Here is a 27,894-nt window from a genome sequence, read left to right as displayed (position 1 = left end):
CGGAGTTGTATTCACTCCTGCTAAATTATCCACATCTTATACTTCTAGTTCGGGATTTATTTGGATTGTATTTGTCGTACGACATCTTCATTTTTTGTATATATCCAGGGCCGGATCCAGGATTCTCTGAGGGGGGCTGCACCAATAACTACCAGTACATTTGAATTAAATTTGAGTCTTTTAAATACCTTTAGGCATCTGTAATGTGAATGAGGAATTCCTTTGGAAATGCTAAGCGTCTGTGTGCTTTCGATGAATTCTTTACCTTCAACCTTCAGAAAATTTACTTAAACTATTGATTTTGCAAAACTCACTGCTAGCTTCTCACTTTAGGTAGTGTATATTTACAACGAGGGGGGGGGGGAGTGCACGTGCACCTTTGCACCCCCTAAACGGGATTAGAAAATTCACACCGAATTCAGCTCCAAATAGCCATATCACACTACATACATACATAGTATGTAGTATGATATGGCTATTTGCAGCTGAATTCGGTGTGAATTTTCTAATCCCGTAGAAATTATCACAAAATGAGGAGGAACTATAGTAGTATTGTGCAGTCTAACCCATTGTGACATTATAACTAAGAAATGATGCATGTTTGATTATTTTTCATTCACTGTTGAATATACCTGTAACAGCAACATATGTCATCTGAACACTTCACCATCCGCAACATTTGGTGTGATAAAATGCACCGTGGGTCCTGGGATTCTCTGCGATTCTCACAGAATATCTTCTCTAACGTGCTCTAATTTATTACGTTTTGTGCAATATGGTGCTCAGAGAATAGACCATCTGTTGTAGCAGAATCACGACAGTTTTCATTCATTCTTTTACTCCCGCTGGACCAATTTATTATCTACTTTACAACACTAATTACCTTTCAAGTGAACAGGTGAATCGGCAGAGAGCTTTTTCACATGATGAAGGGGGAAAAAGCATGTGCATACTCAACCTAATTATAATATAATCGAATGTTACACTTTGCGGTCACGCAAGATTAAATTTTAATATTATAAACTATACGAACAGTAGTTTAAGGGGGAGGGCTTTCGGTCTTAACCCCCCAAAATTTTATTTACTCTTTTAAAGTAAATTAAATATCTTGCAGAATTTTCACATTTTCAGGAATAAAGTTAGCAAAACTCCTAACTTGTTTTCGTTGCTGTTTTTTGAAATAACTTTCCTCCTGGTAAATGGTCAGCAATAATTAACACTGTCAACTATCAACCATGCGAGAATCCCAGTTTCGAAGCCTAGTTATACTACATAAGAGTTCGTCTATGAAAATGCAATTGTTTCATTTCTTTCTTTCTTTCTTTTTCCTTTTTCTTTTTTTCTTCTTTTTTTTTTGGTATACGCTTACCTCCTTACTTTCCAAAAGAAAGAAACCAACTACCATTTTGTTGACCACCTTCTTTAAGTCTATAAGAAAATATTTGTTAATGTCAGTTGGATATCTTTTATCATTACCAAATATTATTACTATTATTATTTGTAACAAAAAGTCAAAACTTCTGGCAATTTGTAAAATCTAAAGTGGCTTTCGTTCAATAATAAGAGAACAGGTCATGAAATCTGAAACACACCCTAAATAATCTATTATTGTTATTAGGCATTCTGTCTTTTGCAAGTCCTGCGACCAATGATTTTATTTTATTTTAATTTAGGTTTGGCCTGGATTTTTTTCTCTCAATCTTCAACTTCTTTGTTTAACTCCTAATATTTTATTCTATTCTTCGAATCACCGATCAGTTGTGTTCTTCTTCTTCCTACTCCTCGTTTTTCTTCCATCTTTCCTTCTATGGCAGTATGAAGAAGACAATTTCTTCGCAAAATATGTCCAATCCAATTCGTCTTCCTACGAAGGATGCTAGCTATATAGCTCTCTTATCCGTTTTAAAATATCGTCGTTTGTTACCCCTCTCTGTTCATTTTTTCTTCTCTAACTTCCGTAATGTCCAAGTCTCTAAACCATACAGTCCAATGCTCCATATATAGCACTTGAGCAACTTTTTTATTAGTCCAATATCAAACCTGCCCACCCAATATTCCGTTTTTGTTCTATAAGAACGCCAACATTTAAAATCACTGATCCTAATGATAACTGCATTACCTCAGGAACGAGTTTTGCCGATAGATGATAACTACAGTCTTTGTATCTCTCCCATGTATTTTTTACATTTCACGAAAATTTACAATTTATGCTACAAATTTCAATCTACAGACTTCAAATTTTTAGAGAAGAAGCTTCATAACGTATTAAAGGGAACAATCCGTGTCGATTTTTTTATTTAGAATTTTCTTCATTGTCGAAACAGTTCCATTGTTAAAGGTGTGGATATCCATTTCAACAATCAAGGCATTTCAACAACGAAAAAAAATCTAAATAAAAAATCGGCACGGATTATTGCTTTCGATGGGTTATGAAGTTCCTTTTCTAAAAGTTTGAAGTCTCCAGGTTGAAATTTGTAAGAGAAATCGTGAATTTTCGTGAAAGGTAAAAAATACATGGGAGAGATACGAAGACTGTAGTGCCATCTATCGGCAAAACTTGTCCCTTTAAACCAACCTTAAATGAAACTAGTACGGAAGTATATCCTCATCGAAAGGTTCTTATTGTGACATTAGTAAGATGAGAATATAGTGTATGGTTCATGATATATATAGCCCAAAATTATGACTGACTCTTAAACTATCGAGCTTAACAAAATGATAAGGTTGAGGGCAAATTCTGATGCGTGGTTCTCGAGAAAAATGAATTTTTATGGCGTTAAAAAGTTTGTCGTTCGTGAAAACTGAGAAAAAATGTATGGGGTGTAGGCTACGTAAAAACGTAGGTTGCATACGAAAATCCTATAATTTTGGAACTTAACGTAAAACCCTATGGAAAATCCTGCACAAACGTATAACTGAAAACGTATATTTTATAGACCTACGTACTTCCTGTACGAAAGAAAGAATTATATAGAACTATTCAGGATCTCACATACAGATGGACGTACGTATGTAGCATAATATACGTATACGTATGTAATATACTGAAGACTGTCAGATGTCAGACATCCTGCATTAGCATGATGTAACATCCAAGCAGGAAAAGAGTAGTACGTCTGTAGCATACCGATAATGTATGCTTCTTACAGATTTCCGTAGTAAACATAAGTATTCCGTATATTTCTACAACATACCGCTGTTCAGATAATCGATTTTTCTCAGTGTATATAGTTGTTAGTTTATATTCTACTGGAATACATTATATATATATATATATATATATATATATATATATATATATATATATATATATATATATATATATATATATATATCTTTAAGTACTGCATATAAAATATATACACTGTGACGTAGTATATTGTTTCTATTGTTGGATACCTCATAGCAGTAGCACATGAGTCGTTTAGTTCCAAAACGGCTCTTGTCCATTTACAGAAAATCAAGAAAAAACGGGAAAAACTGTAGAATCGATGTGTTTTGTAGCACTGGAAATAAGTTTTTCATATGAACACACTGAAGTATTCCTATGCAGATCCTAATTTTTTCTAAGTTTCGTGGGATTTTCTGTAAACGGACAAGAATCGTTTTCGAACTGGACTACTCACATATACTACTTGCAAAACTCGTTTAAATTAGACCGTACATCTCTAATTTAAACGATAAATCTAGTTTACGTTTTTACCACATACAATGAGAAATCAAAGCATTGTCGTGCAATTAATCCCGTTATCATCTTCCCTTCGTTTCCCTTTTTACGCATAAGCAGATGATGCTTAACTGTCTGGAAAAGAATGGCTCTGATGCACCTACGGTATTTTTTTTTAATTTCTGTTCTCTATAAAAAGTCTGTCGTCACCCATTGTACAGAGAGCACACATATGTCAGCTCACGTGACCCTGCGTATTGTTTCGTGACGAGTGATGTCCAGGTGAACGCGAGATGGAGAGCATCGGAATTGGCAGGTAGTGACGGAACAACAGACAGATGGTTGAGGATCATCATCAGAACCAATTCTCTCATCTTTATCTCCTGCTACTGTTCTGTGAGAATTTTTTTTTTTTTTTTTATTTGAGAGAGAGAGAGGAAAAAAGAGGAAAGTACTCCTTTCTTATATGTGGGAATCCAGTTTTCCATATTCAGTTGTGTAATGATTTGCAAGCGACTCCTTTCCCCTTGAACACGCATATTGAAATAGGACTTCCGCAACATTTGTGGTCATGACATGCAGCATGTCTTCTTCTTTTTTTTCTTTTTAATATTACATTTGAGTATTTATGAATATGCTAGTAGTAACATGATGCTCCTTGTGGAATTTAACAATCAAAGTGTGTGTGTGTGTGTTTTTTTTTTTAACTTGGTAAAAGCAGAGAAGTAATACTATCAGAAAACATGTTCTTAAAATATCGTGTCACAATATTTTTAGGGCTAAAATATAAAAATTGCCCCGTACAGCACTCTTACCAGTAGTGGTAACTTCAGGGAATGTTCCGGGTTGGAATCTTCCCCGTCTCCCCCCCCCTCCCGAGCAAATTTCCGACCCTGTTCGACAACACTTACCAGTATTTTTGCAGTACTTCTTTGGCTCCCTGTGTAAGGGTTGGATGGTGGCTCAACGGTAAAGCTCTTATCTCTGGTGCGTGGGGATCCTGGTTCGATCTATAGTCAAGTAAGTTTTTGTGGTGGACAACATTGTGTTTTCTCGGGAGTACTCCCGTTTCCTCCCACTTTCTCATTCCACCAATTCCTCCATCATTCACTTGCTTTGATCATCGTCTCCCTTACCCTAAAGGATAAACCAATTACGTATTGGATTTCATTTTTCTAATTGGTATAATAACATTAGTAGAAATTTGTAATGAACCAGGAGTTAATGGAATGATATCAAATTTACCAATTGATAAAATTTTGTTTTCGAAATCAACTGAGTAAAGACCAGGTTATATAGAATACAAAAGATAAATACTAAGGAATCATTGTTGAAAGAAAATCCGAAATTGAATGTTTCCTCTACTTTTTTTTTTTTTTTTTTTTAAGATAAGTATGATAAGTATTGAAACTTGATTAACATTCAGCAGGCGTGAGAGGACAGACATTACGATGCTGAAGGGAAAAAATACACCACTTACCATTATTGACAAAATATTTAATATTATGGTACTTTGCGAACTCATTAAAGGAGTTTTTTTTTAACCTATCAATTAACAATATAAACTTTATTAACTAGCACACGAAAGTACACAGAACATTTAGAAATGCATTGTTCTATGGATTTCTTTTCTTTTTTCTTTCTTTTTTTTTTTTTTTTGTTTTGTTTTAGGGATTGAAAGACTTATATATCGAAATATGTATAAGTCTTTTGCTGTGTCGAATATTAGAGCATGTGTTGTTACAGTTGATAAGTTGAAAAAGAGTTCCATTGATGAGTTCAAAAATGTACCACAATAATAAATAATTTGTTGACAAATATATATCACCTGTTTATTTCAAAAGTGACATAACTCAAAATTACTAACTTTTCAGGAAAACCACTTGAAAGTTTTGAAACACAGTGAAAACAAATGGGCACAATAACGACATAAGTGCTCTTTAGCGCCCAGTTTTGGAGGCACATCTGTGAAATTTTTACCACAGATAGACACCAAGATTAACTTCCGTTTTTTGGTGCCATAAGTCAATAAGGGCGATTTTTGAGTTACCGTAAACTGGATATACTTTGGCCCATGTTTCTTTATTTTTAAAATTCTCATTCTAATACCTCTTAAGATTAGGGAGGTAATGTAATGATATTTCTCTTTGTTAAAATGCAATTCTTTGGCTTTCTTTTGAAAGCAGTAAATAATCAGTTTGTCCAAGAATGATGATTTTAGTTCAAATATTTTGATGCCATGCAAGAATTTTCATGGTTGGGATAACTTTAACCCATTTGTCAAAATAACGAAAGTTTTATTGTAACACTGTATTTAAGATACAGAAGAGAAGAACAGGGAATTATAAACACATTGGTGAAATTATTAATGTTTTTACTCTATTTCAATTCGACGAGAGATATCGTTCAATGATAATATTTGTATTCTACTTGGGTGAATACAAAACATCTATAAAAGAACGCTACAAATTTCTGAATACTGAACTTAAAATGTCTGTATTAAAAACATGAGGGTGAAATCACTTTGTTCAATTTAGAGGCAAGCAAAAATATAGTTCGATGAAAATCTCTCTAAATGGATGAATAGTTAACATCCAAAAATAACAGCACCATATTCTTCATTGCGGTAGAGTACTTTACCGGTACCAGAACTCAGTTTTAGGAAAAAGTCTTGCAATTCAGACACTGTATAATATCCTCTTTTGGAAGCTAGTGGGGGTTAATTTTCCTTATTAGATCGCACCATTTGTATACCATTTCATCTTTAATATTGGGCCATTTCCAATACAGAAAATATGGGCCAATGTTGCCCCAAAAATTGGGCCAATGTTACCTCACGCAATTAAACGCTTAATAGTTTGTATGTAATTGAACAAACATTTAAGGCGTTAGCTTATTAATATTCGCTAATGAACACATTTTTATATTCTACTTACTTGTGCAATCAAAATATGTCATTTTAACGCAATGAACAAAAGTTGTGGAGTGGAACTTGAAATACAATAAACGTTTACTTGCTAACAATTGCTAGCATTTTGCTTCCCACATTCTGGAAACAAATCACTAGCGCCAATAGGCATATACGTGTGCTCTCAATGTTGTAATACTTCGATCCACAACTTTTCTTACTGATAGAAACCATAACAATAATGTAGAAAAAAATTAAATCTTTCTCTTCCTTTGGGCCAAAGTTGCCTTTAAAGAGCCAAAGTATGCCCACTTTACGGTATGTCACTCTTGAAATAAAAAGGCAACATATATACTATTAAAATTTCACCTGCGTTTTACAAAGATAACCTGAATTTAATAGAAAACACACAAGAAGGTATTTTGTTTAAATATAGTACACTGCTAATTTAATTAAATCTTTAAAGCCATTTAAATAATTTATCTATTTAAATATTTTATGTACTGACTTTCTGCTAGTGATCGCTGTTGGAAGTACAGAATACATTAAGAGGTATCGATTTCAAGTCTAGAAAGTCAGAGACATTGGTTATAGAAAACATGTACTGAGCACTCATCTTCGAACTAAGAATCTGGCGAGGCAGAATCCTTCATTAGCTGCAGGACTATCGAGTTGTGTATAATTTACATTTATGGTAATTCTGTTCGGTTGTTGTTTCTCGAAGTTAAGCCTGCTTTTTCAGAACTTAGTTTACATGAGACGTGGACCTACAGTTTTTCCTAATATAGAATCCGAACCATCACAATGTATTCAGTGCTCTCCCGCCAGGAATAAATCCCGGGATTATATGTAAAACTACTCAGCAGGAAGGACTAATTCTGTTCTAGTAAATATAGTGATTTACATACAGAAAATTGGGAATTACTAACGAAAATTAACACCAAGTAAAATACAATAGAGGCAGGATATCTATATTTTTCATGTCAGGATAGGTTTAAAGAGCGATCCACAGTAAGTGCCCATGTAGTTAGACGCTTCCAACAATGGAAAGAAGCAACTTGTTGACAACTTCTTGAAGAGGGGAAAACTTTGCTAAAATGTTGTTTCAAAGAAAGGTCGTTGTTTGCAGTAGAAACCGTATCTCTTTTCCTTTTGATGGTTAGAAAGTTCACTGATCTCTTGAGATAATGAGGAACCCTCAAGAGTCAATGTAAGGGATTAAAAAAAAAAAAAAAAAAAAAAAAAAAAAAGCTAAAAGACGTGATTCGTGATCCCTAGTTTTCGTATCCGTTCCGGTGATGAAATTGGAACTATTAACAACTTTCGAAATTCAATTTATTACTACGATATAGTTGGGATCGTTACATGAACTATACTGTAGTATAAAAGATTAAAATTAGTCAACTCAAAAACAGCCAGCAATGCTACTATAGCTGGAAACGTGAAATTTGTACAGAAAGCTCCTTTTTCCATGAACGTATGGGAAAAGAATTGATTTTTTAAAAAATATCATTTTAGAGAAGGGTAAAGAGTTTTTTTTTTTTTTTTAATAATAGAGTATCTCACGAATTCCTGAAGTTAGAGAAACGAAAGTTAGCACATAAACTTTTTATTAAAAATAATCGAATATATATTTTAGCGTTTTCGAAAATTCCACTCTTAAAGCGAAAAATTTCTATAATATTTCAATTTCCAACTGTGAGCTCCCTCGTAGCTGAATGGTTAGTGTACGCGTCTTTGGTACAGTTAACCCGGGTTCGATACCCTGCGAGAGATCATGTGGTTAGGATCCCGCGTTAAGCTGTAGGTGCCACTCTCACATAGCCACGTTGCTGAAAGGGAGCTAAAGTGTAATCCAGCTAGCCAGCCAATTAAATTTATGCATTTATTTAGAATGGTTCTCAACCGATGTATCGCGACACACTGGTGTGTCACGCATTCCCCTAAAGTGTGTCGCGAAATTTTAGAATTTAAAAATTATGAAGAATTTTATAATAATTAGTTAAAATCGAGACAAACTGTACCAGTCAACATTGTCTCTCGTCTCGTGTACAATCGTAAAGGTCGCAAATGACTTGTCTGCCTTAATATTCTCTTTCAAACAAGAAGGAAAGTCCATCAATGGTCGTATCTGACGCAACGAAACAGGAATTTTCCCCATGGTCGCAATGAATATTATAGTTCTTTGTAGGCTATAGTACCAAAAGAGCATATAATTTAATTCAATATTTTTTACTTAAAAATGATGTGTTACATATTAGAGTACTTGTACATTTTACTAATATACTACGTATATAGTTCGGAAAACAAAATGAACTGAAGTCAGAAGTAAGTGAAATTCAAGTATCTTGTACAGGGACGTAACTACGGGGACCACCGGGCCCAGATTCCACCTCCAAACTTTGTAACTTGACATAATTTATATGCTTTCGTAATAAAACTATAGGCTTATTTGTTTAGCAGAAATCCTTAATACAGACAAGATTTGACCTTATTCATCATCTTTACTATTTCTTTTCCGATAAAAACAATATAATTTTATCATTTTTCGTAAGAATATAGGTGTCAGTACCTAAAAATTACTTATCTTTTTTTTTTTTTCTACTGTTCAACCGTTCGATGCTACATAAACACAGTGCCCTATATTGTGGACCTCCCCAAACTTTGAACCCCTCCGAACAAAAAATTGTGGGTGCGCGCCTAATCTCGTAATTATTCCACAAAGCTAAGGCTGTGCACCCACTGCCACTGAAAATGAAACTCGTGCGCCCCGAAAGAGAATATGCAAACTTCTCAATTACACGAGAGTATTTTAAAAATCAATTTTAATTAAACGAAATGTATGTAGGTTTCTGAAGTAAGAAAGATACAGGTATCCCATGAATTTATTATTAATAGTATTCAGTATTCTGAGCGTCTATCTAATGAGCAAAAGAAGGCGATCGCTTTCCCTGTTAATTCTGAACTTTTGACCATGGGATCAACTGTTTTCCTGAGCTTAAGATTTACTGTATATACATTTTAATCGATAGGGTAATAATATAACCGTGAAAAACGTTAAAAATCTATTTACATCTGGGAATTTTGGCGCCCTCTCCTACAATATCTGAACTTTCGCTGCTGCTTTTTACTTAGATAAAAATTAAAAGAAAAATACATTAGTAAAATAATGTCATTAATAAGGAAGTTCAATAAAAATACCCCTTAGAGCATCACTCAATTCCTCACTTCATCCATATATCAACTCCTCTTTCCTAAGAGAGGGCGAAACCCTGTAAGGGCACTAGCCATTAATAATAAAGTAAAATAACTAGTTATTTACTTTTGTACTATTAGTTAAACATAAAATCTACCTTAGTTTGGTCTATCTCTATTCCAAAGATATCAAAAACACGGAAAAGTCTGAAAGTAATTACATTGTACGCTTTTACATTTGCTTTCTTTATTTATGGAGGGCGTGGTGGTTCAGTGGTGGAGCGGCTTTCTTTATTAATGGAGGGTGTGGTGGTTCAGTGGTAGAGCGCTTACCTCTGGTGCGTGAGGTCTCTAGTTCGATCCCCGACCAAGTAAGTTTGCAGTGGATATTGAGTCCGTGGGTTTTCTCAGGTTCTCGTTTCCTCCCGGATTCTCATTCCACCAATTCTTCTATCGTCATTCTCTTCCATTAATCAATCGTCTCCCTTAGCCTAAAGGGCATAATCGTGGGATATTAAACTAAAAGATTTTCCTTTATTTATATTTTATGTATCATCATATGTTTGTTAATGTGTAGCGTCCCTTTCTAGCACTGAAGCTATACGAAACGTGGACCTACAGTTTAAGATTGGAATTGAACCTTGGACTATGTACACCAAAGGTGTTTATGCTAGCCACTAGACCAGCAGGGAAGGCTATGCATATTTATAGCAAGGAGTTTTTATTGTGCTTATCCATAAAAATTTGTGATTTCTTGGATGTGATCATTTTCCTATATTAAAGTGCTCTTTTATGTATTGTTGAATTAAAATGTAAAATCGCCTCCTTGAGTTGAATCGTAATGGACGTCCATGCTCCGTAGCATTAAAAATTATCACCGTTCCGGCGTCACAAGAACCGTGTTAAATCGTTCCAAAAGAATCAATAACGTACAAGCCACTGGAGATGTCTTCAGAAGCTACCTAATGACGTGCAATGCAGAGATAGCCATCTCGCGCCTTAGCTTCTTGTATTGCTTTGTATATTGCCGCCGTGGTTGAGAGTTGTATACAAAATTTCCCCCTCAGATTAGCTACTTCTTGATGGTAATCTTTGTATTGTGAAGGTAGAGACACTGGTGTTTACAGGCGCCTAATGGACTCTCATTTCTTTCAACTGTAGCTTCTGCAGAAATAGACAATAAACGCCATTCCTCCAGCAATGGCCATGGCACAGCCATAAACCAGGAAGGAACATCCTAGTTTATTCCGGAGAGGAGAGCTAAATATCTACATTTCTTGGTGCCATCACTTCTTCTGTCTGCACCGACTATATTCTTTGGAATATAATAAAAATGAAAAATAAATGCATTGTCCTTTTATTGGGTGCTGCAGACATGCCACGAGCCTTGTAAATGCTGTTTGCAATTCTAAACAATGTAAGCATTGACATTCAAAAGAATTGAAATACTGTCATATATAAAAATATATGTCAGTTCAGTTTATGCATTGTAAAACATCCCTCGGAGGTCAGAAAACAGGCTGCAGAATTTTGGGATGAAAAACTCCCGCCGCTAATAGGGCAACAGGCAATAAAGCACAAAAAGAAATCAATACGTGAACAATACTACAAAGTAAGCGCCGATTGGTTTATGGAATTTAACGTAGACATTAAATGGATATATCAATTTGCACTTCCTTTGCTGGAAAATCGAATTGTTTTATTTGTTTTGTGAGGTACCGCAGGTCGGCTTCAAGTATGGCGATGTTCTTTTACTAATCTTTCAACGCTGACAGAAGTGAGCTATTCTTATCGAAATGATATATTCATTTAAATTTTCTATAGATATTAGTTCAAAAAAAGAAATAAGTTCGGCAACATATTTCGAACAAGTAGGTTGTTCACGTGTTCGCCAATGGTTAGCGAGCATGCTTGGGGAACGCGTGATCTCGGGTTCGATCCCTACCGACGGTTCATATATATATTTTTAAATGTTATATTGTTTGCTAATCCGGCGTCATAACGGAGAGAGCACAGTGTCAGTAGAAGAGCGCTTACTTCTGATGCGAGGGGTCGCTGATTGGGCCACAGGTCATGTGAGTTTGTGGTGGACAACATCGTGTTTGAGGTTACTTCCATTTTCTCCCACATTCTCATTCCACCAGTTCTTTCATAATCAAAAACTTCCATTCATCATTCGTCTCCTTCTCTAGGACGTATGCGTGGGACGTAAAACGGAAAGATTTCATTTCGTCATAATAAGGTGATTGAGAACTGCTTGAATTAAAGTGTCCTAGTTGTGTTACTCCCAACCCTACGGCTCATTGTATACTATAAGTTAAAAAAACACGTTGTATGTGTTTAGATTTAAATTTTTAAAATTTTATCCACAACTAACTTAGGGTTACATCTAAACATGATTTATTCAGGCCCGTAACTAGGGGTCACCAAGCAGGGCTCAGCATCCCTGAAATCACTTTCAGTCCCCTAAAACTTTCAGTTGTTTGTTACCGTGGTATCTCAAGTGGTCGAGCGAAGTAGCTCAAGTGGTAGAGCGTTTCCTTTGCATTCGGGAGGTCGTGGGTTCGATTCCCGCTGCCGAGCTTCCTGACTGGGGTTTTCCAAGATTTTCCCCAGTTCTACCAGGCAAATGCAAGGATGGTATCTATTAAACAGGCCCTGGCCGATACCTTCCCAAATCATTTCCATTGTTGTTGCTGTTGTTATTAGATATCCAGTATAAAATAGCCTTTGAGCTGTATCTGGTTATTGTTAAATACATAAATATATGTATATATGAATGTAAACTAAACTCAAATCAGGTCTCGAAACACTCCCTCCTCCTGCCTTGATGTTCTGGCTACGGGCCTGCTCTTGTCTTAATAATAAACAGCACATATTAACAAATGATCATTAACAAATGATTATTACGTTTTCATAATTAATCAGTTCGTGAAGTCCATCGTAGTCACACAATATGAAACGTGTCACGAAGATATCCTGGATGTTATGCCGTATATATCAACTCCAGAGTATTTTGATTGCATAACGGAATAGGATATAATTATAGGTAGTAGAAATTCTTTTTGTGCATTTTAGGAAAATATTTTAAAAAAGTATTTTTAAATTATTATCATTATTTCCATTTGTTATATAATTAATAACATTCTCATGAATAAAAGTAGCTGACCTCATCGTCACAATATAGAAGAAAGAAGAAACATTCATCCCCCAGAGCTTTTAAATTCTTTTACTTCACTAATATGTGTGACTTCCGGGCTGTAAGAGCAATCTCATGATCACCTTCTGCATCATCTGTCGCCGTAGATGTTTTGTTTCTGTTCTCTACCAGCGTTGAAATCTCCGAATCCAAATTCCCACTCGCTTCACGTCTGTTGTCCATCGTTTTCTGCTTCACTTCCGCTTCCTGTGTCATCCCTTCTTCTCGTTAGATCATAGCAGGAATGAATGTGTCTGTGGGTTGCCGCTTGCGCGTGGACGGCTGTTTCTCACGTTACACTTCGCTAATAATGGGTGCCATTAAAGAGATCTCATTCATCGAGAATCACTATTCTTTGGTGCGCTGTTTTAACATGATGAGATGAAATAGTACAGTCTTTCTCATACGTAAATGTGGTGTTGTTTTTGGGTTCTCAATATCTCAGTTAACTCTCAGAACCTATAAAAGTATAATTGACTTGTTTCAGACTAATTATATATTCTTGCTGTACTGTACTGTGGGGTTACAACCACAGTTATTTGCTCAATTATCAGTTCTTTACTGAAAGAATGTGGGGATAGCACTTCGCATGGCAAGAGAGAAAGTACGTGGGGATCTGAGCAGTACAGCGCTGCAGTAATTAATTGGGGATGAGTGAAATGAAATGCATGTTTTCTAATAGAAGAAATCACAGAGACGCAAAGGTTAGGAAAGGAAAAGGTTTACTGTACCTCAGCCATTTCGATGTGATGAGCCTCTTCAAATGTTGAGTGAAGCCTTATCCTCCAATCCGTTGAGTGGTTCCGTCTGGTATCGATCTTGGACCTCACGTTCGAGAGTGAAGAACCTCTCGACCTCAGGGCAACAGCTCCCAGATGTCCTGGCCTTTGTGGAATGACACCTCTGTCATGCAAGGGTTGGTGAGGGCCCAGGCGTGCCGACCGTCTCTCAATTGCTGCTACGACGACTCTTCTGAATGGGGGTCCAAGGTGTGTTTCTGGCGGCTTCTGTCACACTTCTCACCTCGAGGGTTCCGTGTCCCCTGGTTTTGTTCTACTTCCTAGCTTTCGCTTCTTCCTGGTGCTCCGCACGTGGATGACTAGCTCATCACAATTATCTTGGTTAATAGGGAAGTTTAATTGCTGAAACGGCGTGGCTGAGTTTGTTTTGGTGAAGTTACAGAAACTAGGAAGAGAATGGTAAGCATAAACTTGTATTGGGATGAGGTGACAACATAGGGAAGTCTCTTCTTTATTATTTAATAATTACAATTTCTTGTTTGAAGAACAAAATAACTACATACAGGGAGAATTCAAAATAGGCGCTTAGTCTGATATCCTCTACACTCCCTGCTCTATTTCTCCACGACGATTTTGAAAAAAAATTCGGAGTGTTCTCCTGGAGAAGAGTGTTGATGACCCAAAGATGCTGTAGTAATTCTCCAATGTCCTTAAGATGGCGGTCAGGTATGAATTAATTATAATATGTTGTCGAAGGTTGCCCTCTGGCGGACGCTTCCATTACTACGTAGAAACTGAAGATGTAGAAGGATAGAATTCAAGGTTGCGCTGATTCAGATTTTTTTTTTTTTTTACATGAAAGAAAAATAAAACGAATTAGTTAATAGTACTTCAGGAAGTGTGGTGTTATGCAATCTTAATGGGAGGTAAGTGTAATAATTTTAATATGGGATTATTAATATAGATTATGACTGAGATACTAGTGAGGGGTTAAGTGGGAAGGAAAAAAATGACATTTGAAAGAAAAATTAATTGTAACTTGTTTATGTACAATAATTATATGATTCCTTAACCAAATTGTGATATATAAAATAAATATATGAATATATGTAATATAATAAGACAAATTATAAATAATAAATAACATATAAGATAAATAATATATATATTATACATATGCAAAGTAAAATCTCTCTAAGTTTAGGTATTCGTATAAGTTTGTGTTAGTTAAAATTGATATTCGTGGGAGTGTTAGAATATGGGAGGATACAATTAGATTAACTAATTTGGTTAGTAGCATTTCCTCTACTAAGTGCTTGAAAAGCCCGATATACCGCGGACTACTCGGTAACGGTATATGAAGAGTAGCACTATTCCAGATTAGTTAAATGACTGGGATACCACGAGATAAAATACGTTACACATAAGGGATATAATTGTTTAAATACGATGCTGAGATATTTCTCGGAGTGAGTTCTAGCGTGGAGTGATGCAAGTCCTCGCGTGTTTCTGTTGAGGCATTGTTTCTAACAGTAGCAGGCAAAAATCTTGGAAAAGTACGATGAAGAGATGGTGGTTTCTTTTGTAATAATCGGAAGATTTTTATTAACACAAATAACATGAGAACTAGGGTTATAAAGATGAGCAGGTCAGTAATCCCTAAAAAGCTTTGAAACGCCGAAGATAATTCCATTGCTCTCACAGGCTTGAAACAAAATGGCAGAATTAACATTTTGTTTTGTTTGAGAACATAAATTACGTAAATGGTGAGTATTAATTGCCAAAGAAAAATGATTCCGGGAACAAGCCAGTCATGTTCAAAGATAGGACGTTCAAATGATGTTTCAACCAATGAAAAAGGTGTTACATTCATGTGGCTAACAGATGAAATCCATAAATCATTCACTAATATATTGACATTAAAGAAAACATTGGGTTTGAATTTTTGTCCAACGAGAAATAAATCATTGTTTACAATCATTGCCGGAAATAAATGTAGAAGTTTAGGTTTTGATAAATCATTATCGAAGCAGGGAAAATTTGTTTTTACAAAGAGATGCTGAGTGACTTCCAATTTGATGTTACACGGTAGAGTTATTTGTACAGCACCAAAATTCAAGTGATCAGGTAATGAGAGGTTGGTTGGGATACTATTATTCCATAGGGTAACAAATTTTGGAGGGTGCGTTAATAAGTATTGGTGGTCATCTAATTCCATTATTTGAACTGTTGTGACTGATTCACATCGAAAATCGCAAGTAGAAGTAATATCCCTTACAGTTTGTCCTCTATATCCATGCGTAATACATTCTGTTTGGCGAGAATTTGTAATAACGTGGTTGGGAATTTTACATAAGCGAGTAGTTCGAAACTGGCAACCAAGCATATCAGATCCTATTATGGGAATTATAGTCTTTTTGTTTTGAACGGCTACAATAACAGGTTCCAAATTGACGACACATGTCTGATTTCTAATTGCGAACGGTATACTTCTTACAGAGAAAATTTCAAAGCTAGAATCTTTTTCCAGGATAGGAATTTTCAGTTGCAAAAATATGTAATTTTCTGTTATAGAACATGACAGCGTTGAAATGGTGTAATAAATTTCTATTAGGTTTCTATCAATGGCTAAAACGAACCCAGATTTAATAAGAGTAGATTCTAAAGCTAATAGTTGTGCATCAAGAACATCATATGGTATAGTATTGGCATTGAGTTTGCCATCTCTACAGCTTTCTACTAATAAATCATATTTATAAATTTCCAAAAATTTCAAAAATTGTGCCGTGATTTCATAAAATTCGGAGATAAAAGCATACGATTCAGCCGTCACTTTAGAATCTAGCGTGTTAAGAGATTTGCCTAATCTTTTTTCTTGTTCTACAATGTGTTGGGAAAAATTTCTAATTCTCTGGAAGTTATTTTGAATTTGAGCCTGAAAATTTGAAAGTTCTTGAGATGAGTTCTGTAAAAATATGTTATTTTTCATTAATTGTTTTTGAACTTGCAATACAGTTTCTTCTAACTTTTCTTCCTTTTGATGCAAAGCATCTACAGTTGATGATTCAGCTACATCACAACAATATCCTAGAAGATTGCCAATAAAACCCAATAACGCTCTCTTAGATTTCTTAGGTGCCGGCTTATGAAACAGGTTTCGGTATATGCAAAAAATTTTTCAAAATGTGATCGTGTAATTGTTTAAGCGTATCTGCGGCTTTACATACATCAATGTGATAATACTTTTGTGTATTGCAGTGTAAAAATTTATACAACGTAGAAGAGTTTAATTTCTCCGGGAACACAAAACTAATATTGAAAGTTAATGGTACTGAGTGTTGATAGGTGACCATATTAACTTTTTAAAATAAAATCCAGACGAAATACTGAATTCTAAAGTTGCTACTGTAGTGACAGCAATTATCGTCACAAAAATCAGAATGAGATATTTTGCCTGCAACAAAGTGAGAAAAGTGGCACATTAGAATAGAAATCATGCCTAATTTTACAATTAAATATAGATTTGAAGCAGTATTCCTGTGTTTACTTCTTAACTTCATGGTGAAGAGCTATGAGCAATAATAAAACAATATTAAAATTATCTACTATATACAGCACTAGAAACATTTGAGTGCTTCTTTCCCTTATATCGTCTAATATGTACATATATATTTTTATTTATTTATTTATTTCCATGTTACTTGAAGGTTCACTGATAGTGAAAAAACGACCAACAAAAAGGTCAGGAAAGAATATGAAACATATTCAAAGAACACTTATCATGCAACCCACTACTCATACACAATAAATAATACTCAAAATAAAAGGATAATGAAAATATCCCACAGAAACTAAAAAGTAGTTTCAAAATTATCAAAAATAGAGTATCAATACTTCACTACACATTACTAATGTATCGTAATCATAAGATTAGCTTATTCACTCATATGCTCAAGCTCACTTTTTTTTTTTTTTTTTTTTTTTTTTTTTTTTTTTTTTTACACAGGAAAATATTCATGCATCAAATGTTCGTAGATTCGTTTATTCTGTACATCGTAAACACAGAAAATAATTTTATCGATGGAATCCAAATTTTCCTCCAAGAAATTTCTCACAGTTCTTAAGGCTATGTGACATGCTGGTGTTTTAGGATATAAAAATGCACCTGTTGAAATGGTGGGCAATGCAACTGTACGAAAATCATTGTTTAAAACACTAAATAAGATTTTCTCGTAACAAGACTGTAATGATTTGCTATTTTCACCTTTAGGTCCACAAGTGTGTATTACGTGTTTAGCTGGAAGATTGAAGCCTTCTGTAATTATGCACGAACCTTCTTTTAATTTCCCAATGCGTGCACATTCTTGAGTTAATTGTGGCCCTGCTGCTAAGTGTATTGCCCTGTCTGCGCCCCTTATGGGTAATAAATCCGTGTTGCTTGGGTTTACAATGGCATCACCCTGGAGTTCTACAATGCTGCCATGGTACAAAGCTACTTTAGAATTGATCTCAGTGTTCACACCAAATTTTGAAGAAACTTTGGGCGCATTATGTAGCGTACGTCTGGCTGTGACATCCCACGCCGGTAAATGGAGCATAGAAATGGCATTAACGATATTGAGGCACGTGTAATTGTCAGTTTGATCATCTTTTTCTTCCTCTCCCTCTTTCCTTCCAGTGAATTCAATGATAAACCTAGATGTTGGTAAGCCTGTTTCGTCTTCATCATTCCGTGGAGACAGCTGATTCCGTTCCTCCTCATCTTCTGTACAGTTCTCTTCAGGGGGTACGTTCTCTCCTTGAATGGCTGAGTCTCTGGCTTCAATATCGTCACTGGTGGGAGGCTTCTTGCGTTGATGGTCGTGATCTCCTAACTCGTCCAGAGGCGACGGAGGGTAATATTTCTTAAGACGGTCAACCGTAATGGAGTCTATCTTCTGTCTTCCTGTGCCAGTGGTGAATTTAACGAAGTAACTATTTTCGTTATTCTTGCCCTGTATCTCACCTGGTCCAATGTATTTCCCAGTGAAAGCACGTGTCTGGCCCCGTTTCATATTATCTACATATATCCAAACAAGATCTCCCTTCTGAAATTGCACTTGTTTATGACGCTTGTCATATGATTTTGCAGAAGTTTGGAACCTTTTGAATAATTTTTCAGCAGCCTGCTCTCGAATATCATTAAGGTGAGAAAGCCTGACTGCGTTGTCTTGAAATTGACACTGTGTGTCAAACATAGCTTGATGTATTAACCTTGGTTTGAAACCATGGAGTAATTCAAAACTGGAGTGTCCCATACTTGTGTTAATAGAAATATTGTGGCTAAATGTAACCTTGGGAAGTAACTCCACCCAGTTTCCTGAATTATCTGGGTCAATATTGAGCTTCAATTTTTGTTCCAAATTACGTATTGTTACCTCAGCAAGCCCAATAGAAAAATGTGCTTTCACGTCTGCAAATTTCAATGTAACACCACAAATATTGCACAATTCCTTAAATATGGCGCTTGTAAAAGCAGCTGCCCTGTCTAGGCAGAGTTCATAAAATAACCCATATTTTAAAATGACGTCATTAAAAAGGAATGATGCCAAAGTATTGGCAGTGGTGTCTGGAATACTAGCTGTTATACAAAATCTTGTGGCTTCATCCACACAGACTACAAAATATTTGTGTTTCAAAATATTGTTAGTGCAATAAGGCCCAGCTACGTCCAAATAAAGCCGGTAAAAGGGCATAACACTAGGGTGAGTTTGCAGCTTACCATAACTCAAACCAACTCTTTTCTTTAACATTTGGCAGTGAAGGCATTCTCTACAGCGTCTATATACAAAACGTTTCATGTCAGGAAAATATACACTGTTAACTAATAATTTATATGTTTTACTAAAAGCAGAGTGATTGGCTCCCAAAATCTCCTCATGACACTTCTTAAAAACCGTTTCCCGCAATGACAAAGGAATAGCAAGCAAGTAGTTCATACCCATAGGTGTTTTGTTTTTTCTGTAAAGAATGTTATTGCGCAATTCATAACAGGAAGCTTGTCTTTCATACTGATTGTCTTTAGATTTGCCCTCAAGCCAGTCAATAATGTGCTTAAGAACATTATCTTTTCTCTGAGCTTCGCTAATATTAATATCGGTGTTATCTTCTAGAAAAAAAACACAGGGGTCCTCTGAACTTAACTTTTCATCTTCGAGATCTCTTTTATTGGAAGCAAAACGACTGATATTATCGGCTTCTATATTGGCGGTTCCTGAGACATGGGATATTGTAAAGTCAAATTGCTCCAGTTGAGAAAGCCACCGAGCTAGCTTGCCACTAACATTTTTAGATTGTTTGAGAAATGTGATCGCTCTACAGTCCGTTTTTAGAAAAAAATGTCTTCCTATGAGCCAGTAACGAAAAGAACGTAGTGCATATAGCACCCCAAGAAGCTCAATCTCATATATTGAGTAATTTTTTTCTGTGGCGTTTAAAGACCGGGAACAATACCCAATAGGAACTAATTCACTGTCAGGGTTATCATCAATTGGTTGCTTAGCAACCGCCCCCACCCCAGATTTACATCCATCCGTGTACAGAAATAATGGTCTGTTGGGGTGATAGTTCATTAAAGTGGGTGAATTTATGATTGCTTCTTTGAGTTTTTCAAAAGCATCCTGTTGTGGCTTTTTCCAGCTATATTTAGCATCACGCTTAAGTAATTGTAAGAGAGGAGCTGAAATTTCACTGAAATTCTTTACAAAGCGTCTCACGAAACTACAAGTGCCGAAAAATGATTTGAGTTGTTTTTTAGTTTTTGGACGTTTGTAACATTTTATAGTGTCAATCACTTTGTCAGATACAGAAATACCATATTTATTTACTTTATGTCCAAGAACAACTACAGAAGTCTGTGCAAACTTGGTTTTCTTTGGAGACAATTTTAAACCTCGCTTGCGAAAAGCATCAAAAAGTAATGTGCATAATTCTAACATTTCCGGTATGGTGTCGGATACTATAAAATAGTCATCTAGGTAATTCAATATGTGGGGCGATGGAATATCGGCTAATGTCAGTTTTATGAGCCGGTTCAACGCCGCAGAAGAACAAAGTAATCCTTGAGGAACCACATTATAATGAAAGGATCCCTCCCCCGGAACAGAGAATGCTGTGATTGGTTTGCTATCTTCTGTAATGCGGATTTGGAAGAAGGCATCTTTTTGGTCACACATTGTAATAAATTTCTTTCCAGAAACACGATTTAACACGTCCTCCATGCTGGGAATCGGAAAAGAATCCACCATACATTGGACATTTACAGCCCGAAAATCAGAAACAAAACGATAATCACCTGTTCGTTTTTTAACTAAGAGAATGGGTGAGTTCCATGGGGATATAGTTCTCGAAATGATCCCTCTTTGTAATAAATTGTCCAGCTGTTTTTTAACTACAGCGCGCAAATGATACGGTACAGGTAGGGCTGGTTTGCATATAGGCGTGTTGTCTTTGAGCTGGATTTGATATTCATAATCCTTAGCAAAAGAAAAATCTTGATCGTGCCACATAAAAATATCACTATAACGATAAGCGAGATCATAAAATTTCTCTTTATCACTTTCAGAAAGTTCGGGGTTAACCTGAATTTGTGACCTGTCAAACAGTTTTCTTTTTTCTAAAATTTCCGGTGACAATTCCTCCTGAATTTGACCTACTAGATAAGCAGAGTCTTCCTCTGATATTTCTTCAAATTCTTCGGCTAACCCTATTTCTTGACCCTCGTTTAACGTTATGTCTTTAACAGTAGGATTCGTAATCCATACACAAGGCTGAGATGGTGACAACACACAAAAAGGAATAAAAATTTCTAATTTATTCTGCAAAGAAATATTTGGCACTAAAAGATTCTTATTCCCTCCTATGTCATAACGTTTAGTGAGAGAAACTCGAGTATGCGTTTTCGCTGGAAGCACTATTCGTTCAGAAAGTGTGTAAATAGCTTTAGAAAGAGACGCTAATTTCTCTTTTAAAGTTTCAGAAATTACACCCTCATTGTTATTACGTGGAAGCTGGTCTACAGGTGGCTTCCCAAATCTATTAACTGAAAAAATATTGTTCTGAAAATCCAGGAAAACATTATGGGATGTTAAGAAATCCTGACCAAGCAAAGGCTTAAATGGAAACCGAGGAATTATTCTGAACGGATGCGTAAAGCTCTTTTTTCCTATGAAGAAACGCAAAAAAACAATATGAGATACTTCAATTGTGTTGCCCGTCACTCCCTTTAATTTTGTAGTAATTGCAATTTTCTTTGCTCCTTTAGGAACTAAATTTTCAGGGAGACAAGAAACTTGTGATCCTGAGTCGATTAACAATGGAGTGTACACGCTCCCTGCTCTAATATTAATGTATGGGAGTTCTGATTCCTTGAATATAGGGACTTGTAACACAGAATGACGAATAGTTGTGTCCCGACCAACTATTCCGTTTCTTCGTTTAAAAATGCGCGACAATCTCGGGCTATATGATTTAATCCTTGGCAGCGCCAACAGACAATAGGAGAACGTGGTGGTTTAGAAGTTCCCGCAGCGGGGCTTGAACCCTGGTCACTCGAGTTATTGTCAATCGCGTTACCCCTGTCACCATTACTCCCTTGATTTTGAGCATAATTGTTGTAGTAGCGAGCTTGGTTTCCCCCTCTACCTCGACCTCTTCTTCCTCTGTTATTACCACGAAAAGATGAACTTGCATTTCCTGTGTTTGTCGATTGACCTTGATTTGCAGTGAGAGACGTAATATTTAAAGAAAGTTTCTCTAACTGTTGCTGTATTTGCTGCAGTGCATTGGAGTCAGGGACCTGAGAGTTTACATGCGCGTCAGCATTTTTCTGAGCAGAAATTTTCTCAACAGCTCTGGACTGTGTGGTAGGCTGAGAGCAAGAATGCGTATTCATCGGGTCAACATTCGTATTACTAGAAACTAATGAAGACTGCAATATTGACGAATTGCGCTTAATGTATTTCTCGATGGTTTTCCGTTCTAATAAGATCTTTGTTTTTTCCTCAGTTATTAAGTCTGATATCAGTTTTTCAACTGAATCATATTCCTTACGAATAACGGCCCTAAAATACTCAGGTTGCAAACCTTCTATGATTAATTGTGTTTGTTTCGCTGGGGGGGCTTGAGGGTCTACCCTCAAAATGAGGTTGAGTTTAGAATAAACATAATCAGATATGCTTTCAGTTTCTCCTTGTTCGCGAGCACGCATTTCACTTTCTGTCAACTGAGGCATGGTGTTGCTCCCAAAAGCTTCTATTAATTTCGCTTTGAACTCATCGTAAGTCCAATTAGCAAATTCGGGTTTTTTGGAAGTATTGTCCATCCAAAATTCAGCCGGACCCTTCATCAATGTACATAGAATTAGCTTTTTTCTTATGCCTGTCCAATTATTGATGGAGGCAATAGCCTCGTATTTCTGCAAATACCGCGTGATGTCTTCTCCTAATTTAGCATAAAATGGTTCGGGCCTTACTATCGTATGAATCGAGGTCAATGAACCTTCTACATTCTCACTATTATTTTGGGCCATGTTTAAACTGTCCGGTGTGAAAGAATAAGAAATACTTGAAACTGGGGTAGATAAATGCAAATTGTCTTTAAGATTGGTATAAAAATTTCTAGTAACTGGAATGGCAATCGGTGATGAACAAATTATAGGTTCAAAGTACTGCGTAGTAGAAATATCGTTTAGATCATCAAAAGGCTGTAGATACTGTTCAGCTAATAATCGAAACATGCAGAAAATGCTAAGTAAACATGCACATAAAATCAGTGTCAACACAACATACTTAAAGTTAAAATAAACCCAATCTTTGCGTCACTTCAAAAAATAAATAATAAGAAAGACATGGTTTGATGTAACAGAATTGTAACAAAAAATGATATGACAAAAATCGATGAATTGACGTTAATTTAAAAGTCTTATGGTTCGGAATTAATAATAACAATGTTTCACAGAGGCTGCATTTCTATATTAGGAGAAAAAAAAATTCCTAAATGCTAGGCAAAGGCCTCAAAAATCTTCACAAAGTGAAGGTCCACATTTCCACCATCTTGCTTCCGTTGAGTGGTTCCGTCTGGTATCGATCTTGGACCTCACGTTCGAGAGTGAAGAACCTCTCGACCTCAGGGCAACAGCTCCCAGATGTTCTGGCCTTTGTGGAATGACACCTCTGTCATGCAAGGGTTGGTGAGGGCCCAGGCGTGCCGACCGTCTCTCAATTGCTGCTACGACGACTCTTCTGAATGGGGGTCCAAGGTGTGTTTCTGGCGGCTTCTGTCACACTTCTCACCTCGAGGGTTCCGTGTCCCCTGGTTTTGTTCTACTTCCTAGCTTTCGCTTCTTCCTGGTGCTCCGCACGTGGATGACTAGCTCATCACAATTATCTTGGTTAATAGGGAAGTTTAATTGCTGAAACGGCGTGGCTGAGTTTGTTTTGGTGAAGTTACAGAAACTAGGAAGAGAATGGTAAGCATAAATTTGTATTGGGATGAGGTGACAACATAGGGAAGTCTCTTCTTTATTATTTAATAATTACAATTTCTTGTTTGAAGAACAAAATAACTACATACAGGGAGAATTCAAAATAGGCGCTTAGTCTGATATCCTCTACAATATCCCGGACAATCTTATGGTTTGATATTTTTAGTATTCCGGTTTTTTTCGTTCTTTTTTTTTTTAGCTAATTGTTCTTACTACCTTTGCTTATTACGTACAACAGTGGTGACCAAATAGCGGCCAGCGCATAAACATGAAAAGAATGTATGATTTGTTTTTTTTCTTAGCTTCGTGTTTACTAGGAAGAGTGTAGCTGGCCATATAATAAACATGAATGAAGCTTTGACTTTTAACTCTGAAAATATTAATGTGTGCTACAAATTTTAAATTGAAATGACTTAATACCTAAGAATCTTTTATGCTTGAGGGCAGAGCGTACCTCATCAGAAATTTGTAACACCGTGTGTCATGACAACTTCAGGAAATATTTAATTCATTTCTTTAGAATAAGAAATAAAATCATAGAAATCAATTTCTTTGAATATATTCGGCATCACACCACAAGCTAACAGGACTCAAAAGAGTCTTGATTACACAAACCTACTAAATTGTAATGGTGCAGAAAATTAACCAATTAGTATTACATCTAGTTAGGATGTTGTTAAGTAGATGTAATACTCATTGGCTAATTTAGCTGAGATGAATCTCCTAACGTTGACTTTTCACTATCCAGTCTTAATTCAAACTCCGTGAGTTAACTCTCCGTATCAACAATGTACCATTCTCTCCCGGGATCTGGACGCTTCCTCCTTCTAGCGTAGAGTTTAGCTCAGACCTTCTGAAATTCATTACTCTGTTACATATTTCCTAAGGAAAACTTCCTGTAACCGTGGTGTGATGTCTACATTACCTGATTTTTGTTTTATTTCCTTAAACAAATAGTTTGATTGTCGCTTCCTTGTTTTACAACAGCCAGAATAAATTTCCAAAATATATGTTTGAATTTTGGGTACTTTACAATATGTTCGGTTAACCAAGCCCATTGTACAAAACGTGCATAATTGCATTGTACAAAACGTGCATAATTGCATTGTACAAAACGTGCATTGCATAAAACGTGCCCTTGGCATGCTGACGATTTTTATAAAAATAATGAACACTTTATATAATTATTTTCAAACGTTTTAGTTTCATGCCCTAATTGTATAGGCACACGGAACAAAAAAAAATGCACATAATAAAATAAATAATCAGAAAAAAATATGATTTACTCACATTCAATGAACCATCAAGTGGAGAGAGGAGGTAGAGAAAACTAAATGAAGAAATATAAAATTATTCCCGTCTGTAATTAACAAATAAATACATTTTAACACACTTGATCACTTTACACAGCAATCCTTGGTTCGATCCCAGCTCTCACCAAGTAAGAGTTATGGTGGAAAAATACCATGTGTGGTTTTCCCGGGGTTCTCTCATGTAGTCCCACTTTTTTGTTCTAATATTTCGTTCATTATCATCATGACCGTCTTCCTTATTTTCGGAGCATAATTGTCGGACGTCAAACTAAAAACAAAAATTAAATGCACATAGCTCTACGACTTTTTAAAACACTTTCTACACTTTTTTGCGGCAACATTCTTTTCATATATCAGAAGTAGAGCTTCATCTTCAGCTGGACAAAGTTCACTTTTGTTATTTTTATATTTCTATGAAGGAACAGAAACCTTTCTTGAAACACGAGATCAATGAAATTATCCCAATGAAGTCCTGATTTTGTAGAAAATGCAAAGAACAGGAATTTTTGGCCTTTAAGTAATAATATAGGCAATATCGAATGAAATAGGCAAAACTTTGTTCAAATTTGAACATAGATCTCCCAAATAAACTTCATGCAATTCAATATTTTCGTAAGTTTAACACACTAAAAAAATGGACATTTTGTATCGTAACATCCAATCTCCAGTTATCACATTGTCGCCAGCGACCTGGAGAACCCGGAAAAGTTAGGGAATTCAGCTTACTCTTTAAAAATTCGGAAAATGTCAGAGAAGTTCATGACAAACTGGGAAAGTCAGGGAATTTCATGAAAACCTTGGAAAAACCTGGAAAAGTCATGTGAATCACCTTACTCGTTAAAAGTTCTTGAAAAACCAAAGAATTTCAAGTAAAAATGAATTTCAAGGAAAAGTCAGGGAATTTTTAAGTATGAATTCTTGCTTCAAACCTTCATTTTGCTATATCTATTGTTTCAGACCTTTATTTTGCTATATCAGGCATTTCTTACAAAATAAAAAATGCCTGACAGAGATAGTACCTCTTGCATAAAGTATAAGAGGTTTCAGCTGCTCTTCCCGCTGAAACTGGGAGACTGTGGCGCCACCACTCAAGGAAGTTGGATACTACGAACTACTAAAAGCAAAGAACAAATCAAATCATTCAGAGCACATGCGTTTGTTAGAATTCGCCAATGATGCACTTAGCTATTGCCAGTAGCAGACGATACAGTTAGTTACAACTCTAGCCGGTAGTGTCCCAGAGTCACTTTTGTTGCATTGTGGGAACGATTTGAATGTCCATTAGGAATATAGGGAGTGGTTTATCAGGGTAATTGGTGACCTCTTGCAACTGGAGAAAGTGATTTAATATTTCCATCCTTAAAAAAAAAATGTTTCAGAGCTGGGTTTTCACTGGCAGTTACTTTTCGTGTTTCGAAGTAAAATTACTTACTTCAGTATTTCCAAGGCTAGTTACTCAGAGATAGACAACTGTACATTATATACTATATATATATAGAACAGGAATTTTATAAATCGTGATCTGAATCGTCAGAGAATTCTTGCTCGAGCAAATAAGTGGAAACCCTGTATCTCCAATAGAAAGAAATTATTTTTAGGCTAATAATTGGTTTAGTTTTAGTACAATTATCATAGACTGCTTTAAGTGCTAATTTGAATTATCGTAAACTTACTTAAGATTATTGTAGTATAGCCAATACAATAACTTTAAACTTTTGTTTACTTTCAGGTAGGATATTGTACGATATACCATGTAAAGTTTGCCAGGACCACTCTTCAGGAAAACATTACGGAATATTCGCTTGTGACGGGTAGGTACAAATATATATATTCCCGATTTTTTTCTCACAGTAATTATTTCTTGGTTTTATGTGTACCAAGTATGTCATTAGATCAAAATTAAATTTCAACTTAAAGAAAAAAGTATTTTTTTAAAAAATATCAAATGATCAAAAAATTTTTTCAGTATAGCAAATCTTCACTTGATACGGTTTTTACTCTATATATTTAATTAAAACATCCAAAAAATTGCTTTTCTTTTGTTTACAAAATTTTTCTATCTATCGAGTTATCGAATTAATGAAATACTGGGAACGTAATTCAAAAAATTACTGAAAAAATTGTTCTTTCTGATTTTAGCAAATATTTATTATAAATAAATACTACATTTACTTAACACTTAAACCTCAAATTAAATTTACATTGTACACTTACGGAATTGATTGGCTTATCCTCCTAATGGACACTTTAATGAGATAATAACATTGTATCTGGAAAGTTTGGCAATGATGTAGCATGTTTTGTTTTAATAAGCAAAATGCCATTCGTAAATTTTGGTTCTTAGTTCATT

The 27,894-nt window shown here is 35.6% G+C and overlaps 1 protein-coding gene and 1 long non-coding RNA gene across 3 annotated transcripts in view; one reads left to right on the top strand and one right to left on the bottom strand.

The window, feature by feature from the left end:
* The window catches only part of LOC145663104 (uncharacterized), a 645,511-nt gene that overhangs the window by 385,935 nt on the left and 231,682 nt on the right, over positions 1–27,894 (bottom strand). The window lies entirely within an intron of this gene.
* Positions 1–27,894, top strand: part of tll (nuclear receptor subfamily 2 group E member tailless) — a 52,120-nt gene that overhangs the window by 8,851 nt on the left and 15,375 nt on the right. For both annotated transcript variants that reach the window (XM_081729372.1, XM_081729371.1), the window contains exon 2: positions 27,274–27,355. In XM_081729372.1, the coding sequence (XP_081585498.1) occupies positions 27,274–27,355 (82 nt within the window). The remainder of the gene's footprint in view (positions 1–27,273; positions 27,356–27,894) is intronic.

Source organism: Thermobia domestica, chromosome 10, assembly GCF_964235325.1.
Source record: "Thermobia domestica chromosome 10, izTheDome1.hap1.1, whole genome shotgun sequence".
Lineage (NCBI taxonomy): Eukaryota > Metazoa > Arthropoda > Insecta > Zygentoma > Lepismatidae > Thermobia > Thermobia domestica.
This window is presented reverse-complemented; position numbering and strand designations above follow the sequence as displayed.